We start from the raw sequence: 20,725 nt of genomic DNA on the forward strand, positions 1-20,725 counted from the left end.
TCATAATCTTATTTTTAAACTACTTCACGACAAGCCAGAAAAGCAAGTCACCACGACTGGACAGTCACAGTCTTGAGTCACGGTATAAACGAGCTCCACCAAACACCCTTGGCACTGCAGCCCAGGCCTCCATCCCGCTGCCAGCTCTTGAGAAAACCACCTCGGACAAACCCAGCGCCAGCTGGCCAACCTAGAACCGCAGCGTTAGTATTATTATCCGTATTATTAGAGCAGATCAGCTACAGTCAGGTGCTCCTGTACAGTAATTCAGCTTTTCACCAGCCATTAACCACTAAGAGGAATTCTAGTTGCTGCTGAAACTTTGGACTCCGAGGTTGGTTTTTTTTTTGTGTGTCATTTTTCTGGCTGTTTATGAAGGGCGCTGATACTTTCCATGCAACACAGGCAACAAAAACAAGCAGAACTAATGCATTTCAGATTTGAAAATCACAAGTTCTAGAACAAACCGTTCCCCCATTTGAAGAGGCACGTTAAAGCTGCCCTTCAGCTTTGACGAACAGCAACACGATCGTCAAAGGCAAGCCCTGTCTTCAAAGAAAACGTGAGCTGCTCTGCACAGCACAGCGGCCTGCTCTTCTTCCACCTGTACCTTCAGAGTTCCCTGCTGAAGCTACTGGTAACCCAAATCTCAAGAACTTACACAATCAGAATCCTTATTCATTTAAATCTTTCTCTTGACTAAAAGCAGAATAAGGTGATGTAGATTTGGCCCACCAAATGCAAAAGTATTTCTGAGCCTACTTAGCCAGCATTTGAATTTTAAAATCTGCCAGACATCCCTTGTAACAACTCCCAATTTTAAACTATTTTAACCTATACCTCATAAACCTGTTCTGATTCGCATACAGCTCAATGGCAGCTGTGAGAGCTGGCTGTTCAGGACGATACCCCGTATAGACCAACACGACTTGCCAGTTCTAGCAGAAATTAGAGAACACAAGGTACTCGCAGAATTGGCTTACAAAGCTTCCAGACATCTCAAGTAGGGTTTAATGAGTTTTGAGATATCCCATTAAAAAAAAGAAATATGCCACAAAGATTTAGGAAAGCTGAAAACTCCGTTACGAATAACTACCATATGTTGAACTAAACTTTATGACACCTTTCAAAACGTGGTGGTTCAATCTCACCTTGTTTTCTTGGTAACAGGTCTAGCCTTTTACCAGGTTTTATTCAGGAAGAACCATATCTCTTGCAGTACCGGGTCACAGATCCCATAAATTGTATGAATCTGTGATGCTGATACGTTTGGTATTTCTTTAGTGCTGAAGGCCAGGTTAACCTCTCCCTCCACGGCCAGGTGGAAGAGCCAGGCACCCTGGCAGACTTGCTTGTGCTAGGATGAGCTGAAACGTTCCCTAAAGGAGCCTGTCTCCCTCCCCAACTACTGACAATGATGACTGCTGAATTTTCACTTAAACAACCCTGGATTATCTGAAAAACAGTTCTGCAATGAAGCAGCAACATGGACCATGTATCAGTACAGGTGACAACCGAAAGTTTACCTAAAATATCCTTTCTCATGGTAGCTGAGTCCGTGCATTATCCAAGGGCATATTTTCACGTATGAGTCCTTTCAAAGGAGTACAAAATATGAGAAATGGATTATATGTGAAAAAACAAGGCAGTTTAGATCCTTAGATAAAATCCAGTGGGATGTTTCCCACCTGTAACTACTTCAAGCCCTCTGAAGACAAAGAAAGCTTCCTGTTGATTTCATCTGGCTCCCTTTCAAGCCCTAATAATTAGTATCAAAGCAATCTCCAAGCAATAAGGTCTGGTTTTTATGTATAAAGACAGAAACCCAGCTGTAGCCTGCCTATTCAAGATTTATTGTGGAAAGTTGTTTTCCCCTTTTGTTTGCTTTTCATAAGTCCCCCAATAAATGGGCAGGGAGGTTAACCTTCCTCAGAAGAGAACAAATTAATGCTGTGGAGTGCAGGCCCGGCTTTGGTTTTGAAGCCCGCCTTTCTCACCCTAGTTATGATTTCCAACGAAATTGATGAAGAAGATAAATTTAGATTTTTTTCATCTCAGTCACACACATTCATAAAAGATGGAAGTGGAGAACACATACACTTTTACATTATTTCTAGTTCATAATGACCTATTGGACTTCTTTTTCTATGCTGCATTTCAAGCGCATCAAGCGTCAAAGATATCATGCAGTGGGTCTTCCCTACCACATCCCCATGCCAGTGAGGAGGCTACTCCACAAATTCACAGAGTTGCATTTGTAAAGAAACATTCTGGTTTGTTTTATTAGATTCCAGCCTTCAACCCCAAATTATATTGTGCTCTCTTAAGCTGTTTTTGTACAGAAACATCATTCTTCCAACTTGAAGACTTCTTGGAGCGCAGCAGTGAGACCACAAGGAGCGGGGCACTGTGGCACCCTCTCTTAGAAACCAAGGAAGAGGCAGCTTTGAGCAAAGACAACTTTGGTCTGGGGCACAGATTTGAAGGAAACCCGTTAAGCAGTGGAGATTAAACTGGTGTTTACATTCTTTTTACAATTTCAGAAATTAATGACACCCTAGAAAGGGAATCAATTCAGGCAAAGCACAGTGGCTGCATCTTCACTTCTTTCTGGAGCAGACTGGAGCTGCATGGGGTCCAGCAGTCCTTCATGACAACTCCTTCCTTCACATACACAGCACCTCCTGACACAGATTTTGACTTCTAGCTTGTAAAAATTGCACTTGCTCATCCTTTGGAACCATTTTTTTTTCTAGTTAGCAAATTCAGTCCATTTCTTGCTGATGTTTACTGAAAGTACGAGATGAAGCTACAGATTTAGAAAAAATACTGAAGCAAAGTCCAGCTAGAAAAATGGCAGAGAAACTCTCAGCCAAAATTCAGGTTTTATGGTGGGAGGTTTTTCACCCTATTATTACAGAGAAGACTCTAAAAACATGCCAAGTCCACTTTGCAATCTAAGAAGAGAGGTTTTTGTAGCAAATCTAAATTTTATGTATAAAAGGATCTTTTTATTAAAAAACCCCAGTCATTGGTTTAAACAGAGAATCGGTTACTTTGACATTGCAATTTTGACAGGATATTAGAGAGGATTTTCCAACTAGGTTTTGCAAAATCCCTTTGAAGTAAAGCTTTCTGCTTCTGGTCCTTGCATTATTGCTCATGGGAAGTATTGAAATTACTGCTTTCAAGACAGGAGCCACATCACTGAGATCATGAAGTCCTCTCTCAGTGAAAAAAGCAAACGGTGCTGTTTTTCAAGTAAATCTAAAAAGATCAAGTTGGGTCAGCAGCACCGCCTCCCCGTCTGTGAAGTCTGCTTTCCAAGTTTGATTGCTCCATTGTTACCGTTTTCATGAGGATCCAAGGGTGGAATCTGCCGACCTGAAACACAGGAGGAGACAGTGAATTCAATTTTCCTGATGTAGTAACAACACATGCAGTAACAGTTAGAACAGTTCAGCTTGTGTAAGAATTCCATCTGTGAAACTTCACCAGAAAACAACCATCTCCTGTGTACCTTGAGTCTCTTCCCTTGCATCCTACTTATGAACAAAGTTTTTCATATTTAAAAAGATATGAAATATGGCTGTTGAGAAAGCACGAAGTACACAGAAATGAAGTACACTGAAATTATGTTATCCACGTATTTAAAAAAAAACAGTTATCTTACTGAGCACAAGTAAAAAGAGAAAATTCTCGGCTTTCTCCTAATTCCACTTACATGTGAATGGTGCTGGTTTAATGAGATCTTGCCTGTCCTAAATCTGCGCGGCATTTAGTCCTTGTACATTAGAGTGTTACAAAGCACTGTAACTAAACGCATGCTGCCTATACTTGAAAAAGAACCCCAAATCCGCTCTTTCTATTGAATCCCTCCCTTTGAGGGGTACCCATGTCTTTCCAGTTGACAGCTTTGATTACTTAACACCACCCTCTCTCCCTCCCAAACTCTCCCAATTTTTTAATCATCTTAAAGGGTGATTATTTTAAGAGTCTGAAAGAATTTGAGCCGTCACAGGAGAGCTAGAGATCTCTCCTAGGGCAGAAGGCACTGCTCCAACTCCCTCGTCTGTGTGCCCTCTTAGTACTGCTGCATCTTTTGTCTAACTGGCTTCCTACTCACAGACAACATACAACGTGCTTAATGACTAGAAGGATAAACGGAAAAACAAGATCCTCCCAGGTCCAACCTATCCCCTGTCTCTGGTGTGGGCTTGGCCTTTCCACTAAACCCACTGTGTGATCCCTCCATCAGCATCTTGGAGAGCTTATGGTCATGGAAATATACTTTCTCATCACCTTGTGGATTTCCTGGAAGTTTTTTCTGAAGTTGAATCTACTTTCTATGAATTGCTCCTGGTTTTACTATTACCCATGTTAAATAACAAGAGTTAAAATATTTAACATTTATTTGTTATACGCCACTTTCAGAGAACATAAAAGTTCCTGTGAGCAGCTCATTGTAATCCAGGTGGATTTTACAGTTTAGATTTCTCCATCCTTTGCTGCATTTATTCACAGCTCTCTTGCCAAATGTTCTATGAATTATGTACCTATGCTGAAGCCCGAGTCCTACAAATTACTTGGGGGAGTGGTTGTGGGAGGGCGAGTTAAAGGCATTCAGGTAAAACCCAATCCCAATGAAATCAAACAGCAAAATTTCATCTGTAAAACTTGTCCCTAAATTACCTTTGGTCAAGCCCATCAAAATTTTACCTCTTAGTCCATTCTGAACAGGTATGTTACATAACAAAAGCGTGACTTTTGAAGCAAATAATCTTGAGTGTTTGTACAACTGAATGAGAGGGGGGAAATTCCTCACATTACTAAGCTAAAGATACTGTATTTGGTCCAACAGAGTGACAAACAGGTATCTTGAGGGCTGAAGCATGTCTAAGCGCTGACATTACAATGCTGTGCTCTATTTGGGTCACTAAAATATCAGCTTCACAGGCAGCTTACGTTCCGTCTGGACTTCATCATCCTAAGTGCCCTTCCAAAGTAAAATAAAAAGCAAAATGGGGGGGTTATAGACACAGCTGTTACGTGCACTGGTTCTGTTGGCTTTCTGTGAAGACAGAGAGAATCCACTAATTCTTAAAACTCTAGAGAATGAGGAATGCAGTATCTGTGAGAGGCTTTCCAAGAAGGTGATGCTGCTGTTCCAGAGACCTGCAGAGAACTTTTGCATTAGCTTTCCAAAGTGCTTTCAACTCAGTCCCAGCTAAAATAAAACCCTGTCGGTCTGACTCAGAGCACAATGTAGCCATAAAAACTGCAATCTGCAGACACAGTTTCCATAACATACCATTAAGCAAATACTCTCTAAACATTTGGTTCTCCTAACAGCAAGTTTGGAAGAGGAGAGCTGTAACATGCAAGCTAGCTTAACTTCCATTTTAGAAGTCCACATTAAACAATTAGGTTATCTCTACTTGGTTTTCATTCAGCGTTTCATATTTCTTACGAGTTTCAAGTCTTTTCCACAGTACTCTCAATGTGTATACAAAGAAGCAGGCAAACTTTGGAACAAAACCACTGCAGGCTTCAAGGTCAGCAGGCACTTTGTCCAGTTCAGACCAGGACACAATATATGTTGTTAAGAATCACCTTGATTTATTTCATTTCTCAAAACGATAAAAACAACACTGATAACAACGACAAACAATAAAGAGAAAAAAATTCTAGACACAGTATTTGCTGATTAGTTACTCTGGCCTTTGAACTTCAGTACTGTTCGTCATTAACTAGCCATGTTTTCTGCTGTTTGGATACTACCGCGCCTTGAATTCAGTACAAGGAAATACACCTTTAAACTGTCTAAACTTTTTTTGAGTTTGAGAATATTTCTTTTAGTACGTGTGTTTTCTCTCACTTATTACCAGATTATTAAACCATCAAGTTAAATCATTTTAGTTTTAGTCCCAAGACTTATCCCTGCCCAAACAGCTTTTACCATCTGATGCGCAGCTGACAGGAGTAACTCTCTTGGAGCACCAAACTCAGTCCAACACCCGAGAACAAGCTCCATAGCAAATGATATAGTGATTTTCACCAAGGGTCTGGGGAAATAAATAAAAGTAACCAGCCAGAAATCTGTTTGACCAATTGTCTCTCCCTGGGCCTCATTGATAGCTAGTCTCACAGCAGAGGCTGTAACAGAGAAAGGTTTAAGCAGCAGCAGAACACGATGGGCACTGAAACGCCAAGCCTGCATCTACACTTCCCGCTTCTAAACCAGCTCAATCACTGTTGCTACATAAAAGCACTGTGATCATCTCATCTTGTCATTCAGCTCTTCATAAATATGGCATCAATATTGCTGACACCAGCTCAAATATAGCTGGCACTGTGTCAGGATCAACAGAGGCCATAAACTGAATTAATTTTAGAAAGTATATACTCAGTTAAAATGTTTCTCTGTACATAGTCTCTGTTCCAGAGCAATAAAACCCACCCCTGTATTGGATAACTGACAGCATTGTTAATTTATGCTGTTTCTTTCATGCAGTTCATGTCAGAAAGCAGCAGTAGTGCTCCGACACGCAGCCCTGCAATTAAAAAGATTAATACAATTCCTCTTCAAACCAAAGACTGCTCTGTTAAGATAGAGTCAGCTCAAAAGGTCCATGAGAGATTGAACTCATCTGTTGCTTACTTAAAGACGACCAACCAGATCACGACTAGAGTCTTTTCTCCATTTTGCACAGCAGGACACAACTCACCAGCATGCCAAAGACCACTAACAGCACAACTTAGGAGTCCAGATGAAATGGTCAATTGCACAGTGAAAACCAGATGCGCATATGTTTATGTAAAAATTCTGCAGCTGAACCGGTGAAAAGAGGAACTTGGGGAAATACTACTGCTGAGACGGTGTAAAAGCCCTGTATGGTTCCCATTGCTGATATTTCTAAGGAGTGAGGTCCACTGACTGCAAGTTAAAAATTAGATTTTGCACTTGTACTAATCAAATATCTGATTATATATTTGGTTTCATTTCATTAACATTTAGACCACGTTTCACAGATTTTGTTCAACAAAACTGTTTGTTACCATGCGCCTCTACACATTCGTGCAGAGGTCTTTGTGTCCTCCGTGATCTCATTCCAGTAAACACATCACAGTGTGTAAACCACTATGTGTCACAAGAGACTGCTCAAATTGTCACGGCGCTGAAGTGAACCATGAGGTGGGAAGCACTAAAGCAATCACATCTCCTCCTTTCTGGTACGTTTGAGCTGGGCTGAGGCAGTCCAGGATGAAGGTCAGAGTCTTCTCCAATGCCTGGTAGAGTTCCAACTCCTGCTTTGAATCTGAGACTTGTCAATGTAAAGAGATTAATCAGCCCTCTGGGAGTTGCGGTTCTGAGAGCACCAGAGGCAAAGAGATTAGGAAATGGGAGGGTGGGACACGACATAAGCAAAATGGGAAAGGAGAAAAATGAAAACTGGAGCAGGGCAACAAGAGAGACAGCAGGGACTGGGTGACAGCTCTGCAAGCAGAGCTTGAAAAAAGGCTGGGGATTGCTCTGCTGCAGCTGGAAGCAGGATGCATCACCACAGTAATAAAGTCTGCTCTCTTTGTTCCTTTTTGAATGCGATGCTCCAGTTACAAGCTGTGACATCCATTAGCTCAGAAAAATCAGGCTTGGAGTTGAGCTTTTTGGTTTTGTTTGTTTTTTTAACATGAAACTAGTGTCATCACTGACCTGCCCAAGACTGCCTGAACGGCTGGAAACAGCCTTAAAGCTTAGCAGAAGGAAAAAAGCCCCACAACTGGTTACCATGCTGACAAAGGGATAAACACAACAGTGCATTGAACAGATACTTGTTCAGTGTGGAAACAGATCTGATGCGATCAATCTGGGCTGGCACGTGAAGTTCAGGTCCAAGCCCAAGAGAAGCCCAGCCCTACTATGTAATTGCATCAATTCTGCTTAGGGCAAGAGGCAAGACACCACGGTGCTGCACAGTGGCTTTCTGCACATTTCTCCCATCTGTTCTCTTCCTGAAAATCATGTACAATTTCATTTTTCTAGGAGGAAAGGGAGAGCTTTGCAAGGGCAGGATGTGAAATCCATTTCGCTCTGCCCCAGAGCAGCAGCCTGACAGCTGCCGCAGCTCACGGCAGCTTTTCTCATGGCTCACCTGACCAAAGGTAGGCAGTTTCAAGTCGTGGTACAACCGCCACACAACGGCCAGCACCTCCTAAAACTGCTGTGTCCCAGCAAGGGGAGCCCCTGCAAAGCGCTGCTCTCTCTACACCTCATGAACACAGCACAGCCAGCCGCCAAGGCAGGGCAGAACGAAGCAGGCACATCTTACCCAACACTTCTGGCATCTGCACACAAGACTTGCTGCACCTGTAGGACTTCGGACGGTCACACATCTTACCCTCCCAAATCCTTTCATCCTTTGAAACCAGTTTCACTGGCATTTTACAAGTTCCCCACGTCTCACATGGGTTATAAAGCTTGGCCCACTAGTCAGTCTCTAGTTTCTTTTTCTCCCCCATACATGATTTCCCCAATTGACATTTGTCAATGACTGCTGTTTACTTCATGTTCTAAGTGTTCACGCAAGGTAACACATATTTAAGATAAAGGATATTGCATAACTAAAGATAGTTAAGCTGCAATTATTTTACTACTCCTAGTATCTATCATACCTAACAGCATCTCCTTGCAAGAAAATAAAGTTTGTTCATTTGTTTTTTTTTAAAGCAAAAGCACAGATTGCTGACACTGAAGTTCTTGCTAGGGGAAGCAGCAATACAACTAAATTTTGCTCATTTAATTAAAATCTGCAGGAAAAAAAAAAAAGATTTAAATCTTACACACAAAGTAAACAACAGAATTCCTTATGACTTTACTTACTAAGAGATCCAACCTTGATTTGAGGTCCTGCTGCAATTAACTTTGGGGTGTTTCAGTTTATTTACTAGTTTATGTTGAAGGGCTCTCCTATGGTTGGAGAGAAATCCAGGACCTCACAAGTTTAACTTCAGGAGCAGTCCAAAGGCCAGTAAGTTTTGCTTCATTGATTAAAATTTGGAAGCAAGAGGAGAACTAATCCTAGAATACAGGGAGCATAAACTCTGAAGAAAATAATCTCACATGTAAGTTAGGGCAGTGTTTTTCCATCCTTTCACAGGCGAATGTCCCCTACAAAAATTCAATTATGAGCTTGGGCTGCCTTAAAAATGGTGTATGTGAATTGCTCCGTAACATAAATGTACTTGCTTTTCTTAAAATGTCTTTCATAGACCTCTTCGAAGTAGTTCAGAGCTATCTGCACCATACCCATCACTCGAAGCTTGAAAACTGTCCATCTGCAATTCCACCCACCCGAGTCCATCTGAGTCAGTGCAAACATCGAGTGTCTGGTGGGAAGGATCCCTCCCTGTTCCACAGACAGACACTTCACACATTCCTCTCATTGTCGGGTACACAACTGGTTAAACTGTGAACTCCAGAGATTGGATTTGTTTTGGTTTTTTTTAATCTCCCAGTATTTCTAGGAAGCAAGTATTTGGGTTACATTAAATATTCAATATATGAGCTGCTGGCAAAGCATCAGAAAATCAATAGCTTCATACATTTATAACCAAGCATTTACCACATGAAAGGCTGTATCCCGAGACAGAAACTCTCTGCTCTAATTAGGCAGCCGCCTCTAGGAGGAACATCCTTATCTGGATTTTGAAGCATCAGCCGTCTCTCCGTCTCATAGTACGAGCACCAGTAAGACCGAGCGCGTTAATGACTCTTCACACACTTTCCGTAGAGTGATTCTGATAATCTGTTCCTCACTTCCCTCTGACCCTCAACAGAAGATGCTGAAAATGCAATCTTGCTGCCTCTGGTAGCATGCCAAGCTCCAACATTTGACAGACTTCAAAAAAACAATGCATGACCCCAACTTACTCTTCTTTAAGCGCAAGTTTATCTCATGTTTCACTTGGCTAGGTATTCCTCAGTGGCCTACTCGTCCCACCACCTGTTTACCATTGGACCTACTGAGGCAGACTGGTATTAACCGGGGAGGTACAGTCTCGGCTCTGTCATTTACGGAGAGTGGCTTTTATGTAACCTTCTCTTCCGTATCTGGGGCACCTCCATGCTAAGGTACCAGGCAGCGCACACAGGCTGAAGAGCAGCAGCTGGGCGGGCACTAGGTTTGAACAAAGTAAAGCTTCTTGGAGCTGTTAAACAAACACGTGTCTGAAAATTGCAAGGGTGTGACTGCTCCTAGATGACGGTGCACTCGGGGAGGCTTGATTAATCAGTGAAAACCAGGCAGTTGTACCGGGTAAGCTGTCTCCCCAGGCACAAACAGTAATCACTGGACTAAAGCCCCACAACCAAGAAGGGGCAATACAGAACTGGTATGTCCCCCCGCCCAGCCACAACTTTATACTGGATTATACTGCTACTGTATAATACATTCCTGGCATTTTTGCTGCTGCTGAGTGACAAGGAGCCACTGTGCCCATGATTCTTCTAAGGTTGGGAATCAAAAATTGGTAACATTTGATCCTATAGACACTCAGCTATTAAAAAAGAACTACCGTAACACACAAAACCCCACTATAACCTTAAGCCCTTTTTATGCCAAAAACCTTTCAAGACAGACATAGGGAAAAATTTAGCCCAAGTGGGGAATATACAACTGCACTGAAAATATTTTTTTCTTGTTTACAGAGAAATAAACCAGCCACGTGATGTTGCACAATCACAGCAAGCCTTCAGTCAGGCGCTGCTAAATGTAAGCAGGGTAAGTGCAGCGGCGTGCCATCTGAAATCACAGGGGCACAACAGACAGGCAGGAGCTGCATCCCATTCCACAGCTCAGTGAAAACTCTCCAGCACAGAGAACACCAGCTTTCCTGACTCTTGTGCTCAGCCTGCCTCCTCAGCCTCATTCGCCCAAGTACAGCGACTGCCGAGTCCCTCTCCTACCAGATTTGCCCCACCTTCAGAAACTCAAGAAACTTTTACCAATTCTAGTCTTTCACCTCTTGTATCTTCTTGAGAAGAATTAAGGGCAATGGATTTGTGTTGAGACAGTGTTATTAAGACATCCCTCAAGCAGTCAAATCCTCATATCCTGAGAGAGATTTATAAAAATATTTTTAAAATAGTGTAATATAATAACCTTAAAAATGATCTGTCTATAATTTCTATAATTTCTCGAAAATTTATCTGGTTGTCAGCAAAACATCCAAGTTTCCCTTTTATTTTCTGCCTTCTTTGTATCATTATGGTGAGTAATTTTTTCCCATTATACTGTTTCACTCAGTTCACAACATTTTCCCTGGAAAAGAGACAATTGTTAAGACACCTTAGGAAGGAAAAATGATTATGTTAAAATACCCCTGGGAAATGAAAAGCATAAGCAAGCAGGAGGTAAATTTTTTAGCTAAATTAAAATGTAGCCTACCCTTTCTGTTTGGGGTATCAATTTCAAGAAGGTTTTAGCGGAGAAATTCTCCAGGCATGTTAGAATATCCTTCCAATCCCAAGCTGTAAAGTAGGTAACACACACAGTCTGCCTGCGAGATCCAAGGCAAACAGGAGTTGCTGTCTCCCTGGTCAGAGGCTGGGGAGCTGCACCGTGCCCTCTGCAGCAGCACAAAGAGAAGGGCACGAACTCTCAGGAAACATGAAGACAAAAACTAAAGCTGCAGCGTGACTTCTAGTGCACCACACAAAATTAGTCAACGGGGTAGGAGACAACCACAGAGGAGCTTCATCCACTGAAAAGGCAGAAATGGAAATTGCACAAAGGCTGAAGTGATGTAAAACATCAAAAAGTCATCTATACCCTTTGCCCAGTCACAATCATGCTAATTAATTCCTCTGCTAATTAAGCATTTTTCACTTGGTTTCCACTATATATATTTCTATAAATATACACTACCAACTCTCTCCTTTCTCTCTGCTGAGTACTTGGTAAGGTCAAGAGTGCATCCACTGAGACCGAATATTTCTATATATAGAAATAATTGCCTGTGGAATTAAGTGCACTTGCCTGGGTATCTAGTTCATACTAAACTTAATTTAGCTGATTTTCCTCGTCTATTATATCCATTATTAGGGACTGTGTACGCTGCCAGCTGCAGCATTGCCTATCAAAGATGGAAACTAATTATCTAATTACATGGCAAGGATGAGTTCCTCCGTGAGAACGTTCGAAACCATCAGAGGCAGACAATCAAGTAAACTATCACAAGGAAAAACCGGTTCCTCCAGACAGCCATGTTACACACTCGACCTTTTTTAAAAGAGGTAAAAGAAAGGTAGCGTATTCCAGGAATATCAGTTTTCATTAACCGTTTCAAATACATCCCATGCAAGCAAAGCAAACACTTGAACAGGCCCCATCTCAGGCAAAGTGTGGCAGATAATATGAGATGATGATAAGCATGTGAAATAAAAATAAAATACAGACTTTAGGGAAACAACGTTGAGTTTCTGGACGTGCTGTCTCCTACGCCTCTGCACCCCAAAACAGGATTCAGGGATAGAAGTAACCACCAGTAGTGGAAGAGGATCAAGTCATGAGGCTCTTAAGAAAACAGATGCAGAGGGAGCAAGCCAATGTCACTGCCAGGCTGTTCTTTACCATCCCTATTGTTTTTGCAAGGTTGTTGAGAATAAGGGAGGTCCCCTATGACTGAAGGTAGATGTTCTATCTGTCTTCAGAAACAGCAATAACAAGCCATGGATTTACAGGCTGGTTAGCCTCACTCTGCTTCCGGGCAAAACCACAGAGCAAAGCCTTTCAGAAGCTGCTTCTGAGCACGTGAAGGTGAAGAAGGTGACTGGGACCAGTCAGCATAGACTTACCAAGCATGTCCAGCCAACCTGGTTGCCCTAAATGATAGTGTGACTGGATCTGTGATTGAGGGAGAGCATTGGATGTTGCCTACCTTGACTTCAGCAAGGTTGTCAATACTTTCTCCTGGTGCATCCTGGTATAACCAAGTTGGGACATTAAAGTCTAGACAGGCAGACTGTTAGCTGTGTCAAAAATTGGCTGGATCATCAGACTTAAAGGCCAGTGGTTAACAGTATGTATCTACTTATAGGCTAGTTACAAGCAGAATACCTTGCTTAACACAGTCTATCAGTGGCCTGAAGGAGAAAAAAAAATATGTACCCACTTCAACCCTCAGATGATACCCAACTCAGAGGTGTGTTCACTGCCCTTGAGGGCAGTGCTGCTGTTCAGAGGGCCTTCGGCTGGAGGGAGGAATGGGCCAACAGGAGCCTTATGTGGTTCAGAATGGACAAACGCGCAGCCCTGCCTGGGGGAAGGAAAAGCCTCTGGCCATGAGACAGGCAGGGGACTGGCTGCCTGGGAAGCAGCTCTGCCAAAAGGGACCAAAGGGCAGCAAGCTGAGCACGAGCCAGCAGCACACCCTGGCAGCACAGATGGCCAACCTAAGTCATACCAACACCAGCCAAGCCAGCAGATCAGGTGAAGGGGTTATCCCTTTCTAGATACAGTCTAACCCAAGCTGGGTAACGCATCCAGTTTTGGGCCCCACGATACAAGAGAAATGTTGACGAACTGATGCAAACTCAGGAAAAGGGCCACCAAGACAGCTGGGGGGCTGAAGCACGTGCCCTGCGAAGAGAGGCTGAGGAAATGGGGCCTGTTCAGCCTGGAGACAAGATGGGGGACTGCAAAGCTGCCTGTCAGTACCCATGGGGAGGGCTGCCAAGAAGACAGAGCCAAGCTCTTTAACTGAGGTGCATCCAGGACAACGAGTGACCGTGGCAGTGAACTGAATCAGGAGAGGTTTTGACTTGATACAACGGGGGGGAAACCACTGTGATGACTTACAACAAACACTGGACTCAGCTGCCCAGAAAGGTTGGGGAACCTCCGCTCTCAGGCCCAGACAGACAGTGGCCTGAGCAACCTGGTCTGAATTCACTGTCAAGTCTGCTTTGAGTGGGAAGTGTGACTGACAATCTCCTGAGGTCCCTTCCAGCCCACAAGGTCCTTCCCACTTGCAGCCAGACACCAAAACCAGAACCCCTAGAAGGCAAACTGAACAAGACATTTTTAATTCTCCTCATGAGGAATGTCAGCCTCATCTTGTTTAAAAGATCCGGAGAGAGAACTCTTTTTTCTAAACAGATTCCACTGCAATGACTGTTTTCTACTTATCATAGCCCTCCAGGCGCATTTCTTAACATTTAAGTTTTTATCACCATGACGATAAGATCAGCAGTATCGCCCCTACAGCAGGCTTAGTCTGAAACAGAAGATGTGACCCAGGTCAGGATCCATACACAAATTTAGAAGGAACAGACTTACCCCATATCTACTATCTAGTATGCGTTACTCTGGTGTATTCAAAGTCATTTTTACTTTACATCTGCATAAACAGCAGCCATACTACCGGCTCAGTGGACTTCTTGATGCCCTTGGGAAAGAAGTTTTTAGACCCAAAACAAACAGCTTTTTTCAGAACATCTCCAAACAATCACAAACGAAAAAATAAATAAATAAATGGAACATTTACTTACTTATTCCTTGAAAAAGTTCTTCAATGTTAACAGCATTCTTTGCACTGGTTTCAACAACAATTGCACCTATAGATTCTGCATATTCTTTGGCATCCTTCAGAGGAACCTCCCTACAAAAAAAACAACCAACAATAACAAATTAAGAGAAACCAAATTTTAAAAAAATAATTTCATTTGGGGGGGGGACACGCAGGAAGACGTCAAAGGCAGCCTAATCAAAAAGCATTAGTATGCTACTCTTCCCTGCAAAAGTAGTACTATCTTTCTTCTTCCTATGGCATTTAGAGCATCATATTCAAAATATCAAAATTTCACCAATGATCAATTTGCATATTCCTTGGACTCGCTGCTGAATCCATGCCTTGAAAAAAGGAAGATAATTTAAATGACAATCCCGTTCGTTTGTTTTTTAAACTTGACCCTGATAAGAAAAGCATTTAAACTCTAGAGAAAAAGACATATAACTGCTGATCCAGGCAGCAACCAGCACTGTCTACACCAACTGTTCGAACAAGACAGGGTATGACCGTTGCAGAAGAAAACAATAAGAGCATGGTATGTCTAAGTGTTTGCAAGCAGCAAGAAAACAAGAGAGGTTCTGAAAGAAACACAAAAGCTGCTGACTCTGAGCACACTGGCAAGGGCAATCTGGGAGTGCCAGGTTCACTGGGGGCAGACCACCATTCTGTGCCATGTCACCAAAGTGACACCACCTTAAAATGACTGGTAGAACATCCTCATTGTGTAGCTAATACGTTACATGCCAAAAGCTGGTAAAAGCAATTTAACAACATGCAAAAGACCTCTGCTTCAGACACAAAGCAAGCCCCACGCTGACCTTGTATCTGCCTGAGCCAGGTGTCAAAGTGCATCTGCCCGTGTCCGCTGCTGTCCGTAACCACCGCTATCCCCGATTTTTGAGCGACAGCTCAGAATCAGAGACTGAACACGCTAACAGGCACCCAAGGCACACCCGACCAGGGTAGCACCTGTTGAAACACCAGGCTGCCAGCACTATTTTTCTTCCAGTTGTTCAATACATCAACTGGTGTGTTTTGTGCGGCTTTATAGCTGTCTGTTGCACGTGCAGAATTTGCACCGACTCCTTCACCCCACAGCTCCGACGTACCAATCCAGAGACTCCAAGTACGAGTGCCTTGGACTTTAACAGAAGGTACCTAGGTGGGAGCACATCAATGCAATTTCACAATTAGTTTATTGAAGTAAATATTTTAAATAAATCACAGCTGCTGCTCATGGGAAACATGCAGAGAAGCAGAATAATCGCCTGATTTATTACAAATGGCTTTCAAAAAATTAGCCTGCAATTCCAGCATCCGGATTCAGAGCTTGTTTCCATTACTTGCTTCTTTGTATCACACATCTTTTTACTATGAAAGACAGAGGGAAGGCAGCATTCCCCTTAGTATTTCTGAAATGACCTTTATTATGAAAGGTACCACCATCTTCAGATGGCCCTGGAGATTAAGAAAAAAATGAATTTAACTACGTAACTGAATATTCAAACAACAGTAAACGAAGAAATTTGGGAGCATAGGTTATGTAATGAAAACTTTCACCTTGCTGTAATTTAGATAAGAAAGCAAACTTTAGGCATCAAGGAAAACAAACCACCACCAAGAGACAATATTCCAAGGAACGGTCCCAAAACTTCTTAACCTTCTCTGATGACATTTCTAAAGGAAGCCTATAAATGTCCACAGCACACGGGGCCTAAGCAGCATGCCATCCAGCGCTGCCAGCACCGAGAAGGCTGCATACATCAAGCGGAGTTACCATAATCTGGATGTCAATAATGCTTAGATGCTACCTTGTCAAAAGGGAAAAGCACAAATGCTTGAACTCTAAGCCAAGAGATGAATACACTCAAGATGGAGAGAAGAGGGAAGGTGACAAGAACAATCAGTGGAGTGCTGAGAAAGTGTTATGCCAGGGCTATAGGAAAAGTCAGAGGAATACCTATTCTGAAAGATGTCAATTATTTCAGTTTATCCTTTCCAAATCATTCTGTTGATTCAATCTCCCTTGAGATTTTTCTGAAAAATTACTGAATAAAGAAATATTCTGGATGCATAGAGGGAAGACCTGAGCATGCAATTCTGCTGAATTCTCTTAACCAAGGATCTGGCAATTTCCAGTGAACACAACTTGTTAAGGTGGTGCACCACATTTTTAGGGAAGTAAACACTTCTTAGTTGCTGTTATGACTATTGACTTCTACAATGCTCAAAAAATATTCTGGACGCTTCAACATTTTAACATTGCAGTCTCAGCTCCTCTCTTTGAAACTACTTTTCAATGACCTGTCAGGACAGGACACATATCAGAAGGAAAAATCTATTACTATTACTTAGATGTACGCCAAACACTCAACAGTATTAGAGTTGACAGTACTATAATGAAGACGAGGATTTATTCTAAACAAAATTGCCTGTCTACCTGTAGAAATTCCTTCAAAGTGGAGATGAAATTTACTTCAACAGAGTGCCAAAAACCGCTGATAGCCTATTAACAATACTAAGAAAAGCAGTACAACCCCCGAGTGTCCCAAATCCGAGCTTGGCGGCTCAAAACCAAATTTTAGATGCTAAATGAGGAGGGTAACATGGTCAACGACTATGAAAAATAGTGCCAGTCTTTTCCCAAAGGAAGATACTCAGTTTTTATTGTTTCTGTTCATCCCTCCTCACATTATCTCCTACAGTCATAGAGATGGCAGAATCAAATCAACTTGAACTGGGTCAGCCTGTCCTCTTTTGCATCTATTCACGTTGGTCTTAAAAGCATCTGTCTCTCCAATATCCAGGAAAACATCTGCCAAAAGTTCTACAAAACCAAAGAGAGATGCCAAAACTGCACACGAACAGCAGCTTGCTCCTGTGTGCTCACATCATCTTGTTTTTAAATTCTCTGCATCCAAAGAGATGTGTATTTTCTACTCACTGGAAACAACCTGATAAACTGGTGACACATTTCACCTAAAATAATTTTTACTGAAGTAAATTTGAAGACACAAAGCACCCAGAGCATGCATATAGCTGCGTGTATTGCATAAACAATCAGATTTCTGGAAGAACTGTGACAACGTATCATGTACGAGATAGTCTGCTCTCTATTTCTCCTCCAAAATCTCTTTAGCTGGACATCACTGGATGATTCTAGAAAGAAAAAAGGCTGGGAAATGCAGAAAGAATAACTGCACGGAAAAAAAAAAATTCCCCAAACCATTCGTAATTATGGAGAGAAAAAACTCCTCCTGCTTGAAGAGCGAGGGGAAAAAAAAAGACAGAAGAGCGGAGGAAAAAAAAAAGACAGAAGAGCGGAGGGAAAAAAAAAGACAGAAGAGCGGAGGGAAAAAAAAAGACAGATGTTAGCTCATGGAAGACAATGAGGATCACGCAAACACCAGAACATTTCGTGCACAGAAGAGCTGTACTGGCTGAACAGGAGCAAGAAACAGATGATCAGCAATCAGTAAACAACGGGTTTGAGAATAACGTGGTGGGAAGACCAGAGGCTCTCTGCAAGGATCCCCAGCATTCTCACAATGTTTCCGGAGTGCAGGTTTTTCTTCATGTCCCCAAGTTAACCTGCCTCTAAAGGAACAGCATTTAAAAGCTTGCTGCCATGGCAAATGCTAACAAAAGAAGGGGGAGGGCTGGTTACAGATTCATTTGCAGTTGGTGCCATTTGTCACAATCTCCAGACTTATTACCCTTGATTTAATCAGGCAATTGTATTGCTGGGAATTCTTAAGCAATAAATTTAAAATCTCAGGGCAACTGAAAACTCCAATTTGTGCTAACCATTTTTTTGTTTTATTTTTATAATTGTCCTTTCCTTTTTTTTCCTACGTCATATTTGGAAACTTTTAGTTTTGTCTTACATGGACTCAGTTTCACTATGTTGACAAGCATATCGCAGCATCATGTAGGAGATGCCACTATGCATCTGTGTCCCCAGTTCTCAGCCCAACAGAAATGAGGAGTCTTCTAGTGTCAGGGCTTCTTCAGGTCTTACAGACAGCAGTGACTCACAGTTTTGTGTTCGTTCATGGCTGACAGTGGTGAGGGGTGGGAACAACAACAACAACAACAAAAAGACCCCCAAAAACCACACAGGTCCAATCCTTGTATATTGATTCAATAAAGCACTGCATCACTTACTTGAAGCTGCACATGTGCTTCAGGGCTCTGGTGAACCTGGGCCAGAGTAATGATTATAAAACAGGGGGATATATTTGAACAGCCATGAGAGCCTATGAGGTCGTAAGAAGAAAGCACCAAATAAGGCCACTGAGTCTGTACTCATAGTTGAAGCAAGAAACAACAGTCATGGACTGACACAAAGGATCACTACTGTACAGCAGAATGTGCTTCCATTTCCAGAAAGGGTAAATGCAAATCCAAAATAGTGCTAACAAGCAGAAGAGTGACTCTAGCTTCACTCTCGTCCCAAAGAGCATCATCTCAGATCTTCTGCAGGATGGCGGATTCAACCCTCCCCTCTTTTACTCAGAAGGTTTTTTTGCTTCATGCAGGTGACAAGTTTTACTTGAGGTTATGCTCCTAAAAAAACCCAAAACAAACAAACATACACTTTCTACATGCAGTATCATGGGACAGTTTCAGTTGTTGCAAAGTGCAAAGCACAAGTTCTTGAAGCTTCTCTGTGAATAACCTTCCTTCTAACTTTGCATTGCTGGTTTTCCTCATCGCTTAATACGTTCTGCACCTTTTAACATGAATGGAAGGAAAAAAAAGAAAATACTTTTCCATTCCCAATGATTCAGCAGCTAAAGGCTGTAGATTGTACAAATACACAGGAAGAGCAGCAAAAGAGAGGTTAAAAAAATGTACACAATTCAAGTTGTGCTGCTGCTAGTGAGGTCGTAAATTTGTCGATCCACTGGTGTTAGGAAAGACTCAATACAGCTAACCAAAGTTATGTACTATTATAACAACAAAACAAATCGGTTACCTGATAGAAGGAAACAATATAGTTACTGCAATCAAAGCAACAACAAAAGTGGTACCTGATATCTGAAAGATCACATTTGTTTCCAGCGATGGCCATTACAATGTTTTCAGGACCATGTTCTTTTAGTTCTTTCACCCATTTCTTCAAAGTATGAAATGAATCCTAAGTCAGAGAAACAACAAATAAGCTAACAGCCTAGTCTTTGTTGATGTATTTGCTTATTTTTTAAAGTTAGAGGTACACAGCTTTGCCAGTACTAACACAGTAATAGTTTTATAGATCACAAGACCAGAAGATCATCACTATATCTATGTAAGCTGCTTTTCAAACTTTAGGTCAAAGACTTCCTCAAAGTAATTCTTGAGCTTGGACACTTTCCCCTTTGCCCCCTGCCCCCAAGCAGCACGCAATGTTTTCCTTGAATTTTCAGTGATGAAGAAACTAACACAGCTCTTTTACATTTGGCTAGTAGTAATTTCCTTCACTTTTAATGTGAGCTTTGTTTGTCTAACTTCAGCTTCTGCCCAGTGGATTATTACTATCTCAACCATTATCATATTTTTCAGTAACACCCAGAAGAACTTTCACAGGGACCCCCTCCCCCCACATTTCCAGATCTGTGAGCTGGTAAACATCAATTTATTCATCATGAAACCAAAGAGCCAGATGACAACTCACTTGGCTTTTTCCCTCCAAGTACAAAATTCAAACACTTTTTGATGCTACCTACCTTTTAATAGTACATTTTCTATTTCTTTACACTAATGAACTAATAGCATCAAAATCAGTTTTGTTCCTAGAGATTCTAAGTATAAGACAAGGTTGAAATTATTACTGAAACTCAAAGTAAGCTCCCAAATATATTATAAATATTTTTTTCCCCTTCGGAAATGCACGTAAGAGTTCTGTCTAAAGCAGCAATGGCTGTATCAGTATCACTGAAGGGGGAGCATCTGTGAAAAAAAATCCATTCTGCTTTCATGATCAACACTGAATATTAAGCATCCGAAAGTGAAATACACATTGACCTTCCTTTCCTATTTTCCCCTCTTTATTCTGAGAGCTGTTCCACATAAGCTTAGAGAAAGGCTGGCAAAACAAAATTCTATTTTTACAATGCATTACAAGATCAACTGTAAGATATTTAAATTAAAAATAAGTATCAATCCAGCA

The 20,725-nt window shown here is 41.8% G+C and overlaps 1 protein-coding gene across 1 annotated transcript in view; it reads right to left on the minus strand.

Annotated features, from left to right (window-relative positions):
• Positions 1 to 3,286: 3,286 nt before the first annotated feature.
• RAB31 (RAB31, member RAS oncogene family) overlaps positions 3,287 to 20,725 on the minus strand; it is a 79,917-nt gene continuing 62,478 nt past the window's right edge. Inside the window, exons 5-7 of the mRNA XM_086472472.1 lie at positions 19,608 to 19,714; positions 14,552 to 14,661; positions 3,287 to 3,384 (exon numbers count right to left, since the gene is read on the minus strand). Of these exons, the coding sequence (XP_086328598.1) occupies positions 3,287 to 3,384; positions 14,552 to 14,661; positions 19,608 to 19,714 (315 nt within the window). The remainder of the gene's footprint in view (positions 3,385 to 14,551; positions 14,662 to 19,607; positions 19,715 to 20,725) is intronic.

The sequence above is a fragment of the Leptosomus discolor genome, chromosome 13 (genome assembly GCF_034619465.1).
Source record: "Leptosomus discolor isolate bLepDis1 chromosome 13, bLepDis1.hap2, whole genome shotgun sequence".
NCBI lineage: Eukaryota > Metazoa > Chordata > Aves > Leptosomiformes > Leptosomidae > Leptosomus > Leptosomus discolor.